General features: G+C 38.4%; 1 protein-coding gene across 2 annotated transcripts in view; it reads left to right on the top strand.

The window, feature by feature from the left end:
- Positions 1 to 1899, top strand: part of nck2a (NCK adaptor protein 2a) — a 46679-nt gene extending 44780 nt beyond the window's left edge. For both annotated transcript variants that reach the window (XM_024287114.2, XM_036209643.1), the window contains one exon: positions 335 to 1899. In XM_024287114.2, coding sequence (XP_024142882.1) covers positions 335 to 529 — 195 coding nt within the window. In that variant the 3' untranslated portion in view covers positions 530 to 1899. The remainder of the gene's footprint in view (positions 1 to 334) is intronic.
- Positions 1900 to 7563: the final 5664 nt, after the last annotated feature.

The raw sequence follows: 7563 nt of genomic DNA, 5'->3' as shown, positions 1-7563 counted from the left end.
TTTGGAAGAATAAAAGGTTCAGACAGAAAATAATGGTCTTTTATGCCTAAAAAAGGTTTAACAAAATAATATTTCATCTTTACAAAACCAACACAATTATTGTCCACTTAAGAATCCTGAGTGTGGAGACCAAAGCAGCTCCTCAAACCTCCCGTTTCATCTCTCTGTAACATCTGATCAATAATGTGGAGCACCACTCATTTAGGAGCAGAGTAAAAGGAGGTTTTGTGTGGAACTGTCTCCTTAAAAAAAGAGACAAAAGCATGAAGCCAAAAGGAGAATCTGCTGCCATCTGCTGGAGAGTCTGATCCACTCCGTCTTCTTTGTCTTGCAGCCCAGTGATTTCTCGGTGTCCCTGAAGGCGGTGGGGAAGAACAAGCACTTTAAGGTGCAGTTCTCAGACGGAGTGTACTGCATCGGCCAGCGCAGGTTCACCTCCATGGATGAACTTGTGGAGCACTACAAGAAAGCCCCCATCTTCACCAGCGATCACGGAGAGAAGTTGTATCTGGTCAAAGCGCTGCTGTGATTCTCAACACTCTCATTGCCCCGCCCCCTTTCCATCACCTGTCTTACTTGGTATTAAGCCGCGGTGACCACGCCAAACCTGCAGACGGCTCAAACGAGCCTCTCGACCCTGGATGTGTTTCCAGTGAGCATATCTGCTGCTAACAGAACGTGTGAGGCCTTGTTGAGGGGGGGGGGCTTCCTCTGATGTCATTCTTCATGTCTATTTACAAGCAGGGACATTGTCAGTCGCACCGTCGCTCTTAAAACACGCAGGAGATCTTTACGGCTCAGAGGGAAACTCTGCAGGACCGGACTCTGGTGTTGACCCCCCCCCCCCTGCTGGCTGGTTTTCTCCTTTACTTTAAGACTGCTTTTGTTTTATTTTATATATATTTTCTTTCCAGCGGGTTTTCACAAAGTGACCAGAATCACTCTTTTGCCTTTTTAATCCTCTTTTTTTCTCTCACCATTCCTTTGATTTCTGCAATTCCTTTATTTCTTTCAGCCTCAGCTGGTCGTAACACTTTTTTAATTTAAGCTAGAAGGGGGCGGGGCATCATTGCAATAGAGGAGACCGTCAAGTTCCTGTAGAGTCTGAATGTCGATGGGTGTAACCAAACGTGCCACTCTGGAGGCGTCGCCGCCGCCGACTCGGGGTCACTACACCTTCATTCCTGCTGTGCTCCCGCTTTATCCTGAGACTCCCTCTGCAGCATGTGCCTGTAGCTACACCAGGAAGAACAATAATCCAGATTTTAGGAGTTACTAAACCTCGTCCGTTTCTGTCATCAAAGGCTGCTCTATCGTAGTGTTTGGCAGAGTTGATATTTCCAGAGAATTGTATAGAAAAGAAAGATTATGGAGTAAATGAGACCCATTTAAACACTATTAGGAAGCACCAGCCTTAAGATTAAAATGTATAAACCCAGATTATTTGGTAGATTAACTAGATTAACTGTTAAACCACACCAGCTCCTTTCAGAACTGTTAAAGGTGTTTACACAAAGGAGCAGCTGTAACTGTTGCTGCCTGGATTTAACATAAGGTCATAGTGAAACCTTAAAGAAGCGCAGGAGCAGCAGCTGAAGTGGTTTAGGGGAGAAATCTGCTCTTTTTCACCATAATCCCCTGTAATCCGGTTTCTTTTAATTCTCCATGTGCGTTTGTTTACCAGTGCAAGTGTTGATCATGGGGGTTCTCAGCTTTTATATGATCCATTTGAATGTTATTGAGCATTGTTATTTAATTCTTGTCTCCACTGTATGTAAATATCAAAGTAAGAAGAGGTGCATATATGAATCATTAAGATCCGACCATGGTACTGTATCACCGACAACGTGATGAGAATTCAGATACTTTTGTTCAATAAAACCATTTTTTGGAAGAACACCTGCTTGTTTGTGTTCATCAGCTTTTTATTAGAGTTCGTTAAACCACCGTCAATACTTCTATTTTCTGAGCTGCTGGAGTGAAAGAGTTCAACCCTCCCCAGCCTTAAAGGTGCTAAAAGAGCAGAAAATATTTGAGACAAATGAGAAGAAAATGTGAGATTTGTACAGATGTGGGATTTAAATGGTTTGACCAATCATAAAATTCAACTGTAATACCTGGATTCAACCTGTAGTGGGCGGTTTTTGACTATAGAATTAAACAAGTTCATTTGAATTTGTCAAAAATTTGGCCAACAGACAGCACTTTAAAAGCCCAATTTATTGAGGATTTGGGGTTTGATTACCCTTTAATTGGGTTTATGGACAGTCTTTATATTATTGGAGACGCATGCACCTAAAAAAAAATTCTTAGGAAGAAAAACCCTAGAAAGTAGCCTACTAAAATGGTCTGTCCATGAAGCAAGTCATCTTTAGTTAACAAGAAACCCTAGAATAAAATATCAAAATCTAGAAACATGGAGTTTAGGGAAAAAACAAAACAATGTTAGAATGACTTCAGATTGAATGTTTTACATTCCTACCTAGCAGTATTTGTTTCACTGTCTTAGAACATCCACAAATCAAAATACAAATTTATGGTATCCAATATTAGAAGTTCTATTAAAAATATTGATCCTTCATTTGAGTTGATATTACGGTTTCTGTTATAGCTGATGTTATTCGCACCTATTCTAGGAGCGAACAAGGACGAAAGCTGATACAGTTTTTTTGGGGCATACATAATCCGCACAGAAAATACACACATTGCTGCATTGTTCCCATGTATTTTATTGGCGTCCAAGGCGGAATTTTGTTGGCTTTTTATGGGGTATTTTAGGAGATGATTGGAAAAAAAAACAACAGGACTGATTAGCAAGTGAATGGTGTTTATGCATTTTCTGCTTTCAAAATAGGAGTGGCCAAGAAAATAGTTAAGCACATATCTTTGAAAATGAGGTGTGAATAGTCACTTTCATATTACTGACAATGTTTTCCAATTGATTTTATCCTTTTTTGCCTTTTTTCCCCACAGATCACGCACAGTATGAGCAAAAGCAAAGGGAAGCAATGTCAGAAAATATTGCAACAGTAATTCGTTTTTTTGAAGTCTTGTAACCTTTGTCTAACTTTGACCGGTTTGTTAGAGAGAAATAATCCACGATTAGTTTCATATCGTCTATAGGAATTTAAGGAAGCAGGTTTGCAGTATTCTGCAGGCAGGGTCACTTATTTTTTTTTGCTTTAATTTATGAACGGCAAAAGTAAGGAAAACAAATACAGTTAGATAGGATATTTATAAATTGAATATTATATAATTTTCCATTACAATTGGTAAGATTATCTTTTATCATTTATGTAAAATTGCTTTAAAATCTTATATCTCGTTCAGGTTTGCCATCAGACGGATGGCTGCACTACCGCCAAATACCACTAGATGGAGACATTTCCCCCTGTTCACAGAAGCTCTTCAACTGGCCAGATTGGACAGAGAGTCGACGTCCACCTTTCGACTGTAGGTCTGTCCTGCCCCCAGGTGTACTCCGAATGAGGAGGAAGAGTTTTCTTTAAAAATATTGAAGTCAATTTCATGAATTAACCGAGAGATAGAACAATAACCTCAGGAAAACTCAAGAGGTAAACAATAAACAAGAGTTTCTGGATCACGGCAGGTCTAGTACCCTAAAGACAAACATTAAAGTTGTTTGATTACAGACATAGACTTCCATTGAGAAATACACAGTTATTACTCATTCAATTAATTTGTCAGAATAATCATCCTTGCTCTGATGCATTCTTCTTAACAAATTCTTCCTAATTCTATTTTTTATTTTTTTTATCACAAGTTATTCAAGTTATAAACTGACGAATCAGACGCCTCAGTAAAAGCATGTGGCTCCCGCTAGCTTCACCTCAAACATTTGATTGACAGATTCCCTCCGATCTGCTTTCAATTGGAGGGGTGTGGACTTCAAACAAGCAGGAAAAAGCTCACTCATGATTGGTGACAGCAGTTCATCTAAAATAGTGACTCAGACCGACTCGGATGAATCACTGTTGACAGATTGCCACCGTTTGCAATATGGCGGTAGACATATCAGGAAGTGACGGTGAAGTAGGGTTTTCGGCTTCCGTATAAATAAATCAAATCAAGAAAAAAAAATGTATCTTTCAACTACAGACTTTTCTCCAGGTGCTCTGGCTTCTCCCTATCAAACATAAATAAATGATAAATAAAATATTCCTCTATTCTTAAAAAAAATTATTAAATAAAAGGAAAATTTTAGAGTTTTAACCCTGCTCTCTCCTTACTACAACTCCCATCAGCCACTGCCACAGCTGCCTGGATTCTGTCATCATCAGTACCATCTAGCATTTAAACCCACCTCAACCACCTCTTCAGTGCGAAGTCTTATTTTTGCCTTGCAGACGGTCTGAGTGGTTTCTCTTGTTTAATTTCCCTGGTGTTTGACCCTTGCCTTGTTTTCCTTGCCTTGTTTCATGCCTGTTTTTCCCCGCCATTAAAATCAATTTTTTGCTAGTTCTAAAAAAACTAGTATAAAAAGGGGAAATGGCTCATAACAAAAATGATAATATGATCTCAGTACTAGTTTGCCGATCTTAATGAATCCTCATAAAATCTAAAACCAGCACTCATCACTAAAACGTTATTGGAATTTAAAATAAGATCCTTAAATTGAACCAATGGTTCTTGTGCAGTTTCAGTTTGTTTTTTGTTTTTTTTAGTCTCAAACCAAGTTTTTCTACTGTCAACCCCTGAGTGAGAACCTCCTTCCCTCCACCAGGAGGCTTAAAATGGGTCATGGATGAGTCTTCCAACAGGATATTGACCCAAAACTTACAGCCAAGAAAACTAATGAATGTCTGAAGCAGATCAAGGTCATGGAGTGGTCCCGCCAGTCTTCAGACTTTAATCCTACAGAAAACCTGGGGAGAGAGCTGAAGATCAGAGTTGCTAAGCAACAGCCAACAATTCTTAACGATTTAGATGTCATTTGCAAAGAGTGGACCAAAATTCCTCCTGATATGCGTGGAAACCTGTTCATCAACTAAAGGAAATCTCTGACCGCTGAGGTGCCGCTAATAACATTTTTGCAGCCAAGTACTAAATCTTTCAGGCAAAATAATTTTCCTCAATTAAATGTAAATACATCTTTGAAAATGGATTTCAAGACTTTCTTTGTGATTTTTATAATCCTTACTGTTCAAATGAAGCTAGCATAGATGACAGACTGTCACTTTAGTTTTAGGCTGATGTTATTCGCAAGTATTCCCGTGCAATCAGCACAAGTGACGCTTTGACGCAATTTCAACAAGGAAGATCTACTTCCTCTCAGGCATGCAGGTGTTCATCGTCTTTGTGGCATCAATTGGTTTGCACTGGGAGCCAATAGCTGAAGTACTCACTTTCCTCACAGCCAATCACAATCAAACGTCTGCCTTTAAATTCAGCATAGTTTGTTTTTATTATTCCAGACATTGCTCCGACCCACCTCCCCCCCGTTCTCCTCCTGGCTCTTTGACTGGCGCGGTCCTGCCAAACCACCATCAGCATCTGGACTCTGGGTCTCTTCTCCTAGTCCAACTTGTTCCTTCTTCTGCCTCGCTTCATTCGTTGCCACATCAAGGAAAATATGGATGATGTTGAGCGATAACTTGGGTCTGTTTTGGAGAACTTTACAGAAGCACCAGCAAGCACATCGCCGTGTCTGGTTTTACCAGGTGCAAAGCGGTGAACTTCACTCTTTTAGGGGGAGCTGCGTCTGAGTTACGGTCGTTTTAGACGTTACTTCATCTGAAAAGAAACTTGTAGTTGTTACATACTATACTGTATATTCGTATTTCTTAAGTTTTAACAGAACTTATCAATACAATAAAAAAAAATCCTCTTATCATATTAGTATAAAACAATAATGTGAATGCACTCCAAGCTAATGTTAACCTTTGAAGGAGGATATAGCTTGAAAATGTGATATTATTTTTAATAGAAGACAGTTTATATAGGTTATTTTTTGTCCTTTTTTATTTTTACAAATCATTGTTTATACTGCTTTCTTTTGTGTCAGATGTTTAACTGTTGGTTTCAGAGAAGTGTGTAAACAATTTTTGCAGAATTTCACGCAAAGAATTTCTATGTTTTAAAGTTTCAGTGGCTCAGCACAGGATGTCGCTGCTGAGCTTAATTGTTCTAAAAAGACTCGTTTCTGGGAAAGCAGCTGTTCTAAGATTGAGCTAAGGGGGTAAATGTCAGGACAGTGCCAGTGTGTCAGACTGCCTGCCAGCACAGTCTGATAAAGGAAAGTGGCGTTATTGATTTCATGCAATGACTGTCTATTTTAGTCATTGCTATTATTGACAGTGTGCAAAATGTCTCACTTTAAAGGATGAGAGAACTTCTCACTGTAAGGTGCTGTGGCCGATGTAGGACTCCAGTCTCCATCAAAGAGTTTCCTCTTAAATGGAAAAATAATTGAAGACCACCCTGATCATGTTTTGATCGATTGTAAAATCTTTCCCAGTGATCTTTCAATTATTATTGTCTGCAGCAGTCACTGATACAAGGACCAGATAGTTGGAAAAAAATCCACACCTCTGAGCAGAAATTTGACCCAGCACCAGACCTAAACTTGAATTTTGGGTATACTGAACGGCCCCCTCCCTAAAAAAATAACATCATAACAGGTCAAACCATAAAACAAATCTTCAATGGGGCTTCAGAAAAAAAAAAAAAAATCTGAATTCACTAAAGAAAGAAAAATATTGGGGATATCCAGAGGAAGTTTTAAAATTATTGTCGGATGGCCACACAGCTAATGACTTGGCGGCCATTTAGTGGAAAAATGTTAGATTTGGGAAAATATTTGTGTTCAAGCGATTTTAACAAAATTTCGCATAAATGTTGCTAGCTTGAGTCTACCCCTCACCCCACCCCCACCCACAAGAACATGTTAATTACATCCAAAAATAATCACAAATTTTGCTATGATTTCACTGTTTATTTTCTTTCAGCTGGTATTTATTGTGCTTTTATTGGTTTGGCGGTTTTATCTTTTTGCACTTTTGGTGTTAAGTTCAGTTTTCTTGAGGTGCTTTTAAATTAGATGACTATATTTTTTTACACGATTTTTCTTGGATTAAATGATTAAAATTTAGATTTTGAACTTGTGCATTCCCCTTAAAATTTTGTTTCCACCCAAAAAACATTTGCGCACCATGATAAATAAAGCTTGCAGTCCAATTCATGATGTTGCAGTAGCAGAAACTAACTCGCACAATTTTAAAAATATTTGCTAAAAAAAATCAAAGAGTTGAAGGACAACGGCAAAGAAGAAACTTGAAATGTTAGTATAAAAAATGACAACACATTCAAACTTTCAATCCATAAGTGTTTAAAACTTTTTAAATTTTGTCTTAAAATGAATGACATAATCAGGATGAAAAAAACACTGAAAACCTTTTTTATAACAGATTAAAAGATAGTTGGAGAGGGACTTTAAGATGTTAACTTGGCAGAAGTGTGAGGTTAGGTGAACCAGGAGTTCATGCATGTAGAGGAATCAGGTGAATTCAGATTAATGTTTGCTGTAAATACATTTAGGTTCAA

This window comes from Oryzias melastigma, linkage group LG21 (assembly GCF_002922805.2).
Source record: "Oryzias melastigma strain HK-1 linkage group LG21, ASM292280v2, whole genome shotgun sequence".
Classification (NCBI taxonomy): domain Eukaryota; kingdom Metazoa; phylum Chordata; class Actinopteri; order Beloniformes; family Adrianichthyidae; genus Oryzias; species Oryzias melastigma.
The sequence above is the reverse complement of the archived record's forward strand: the minus strand, read 5'-3'. Positions and strand labels throughout refer to the sequence as shown.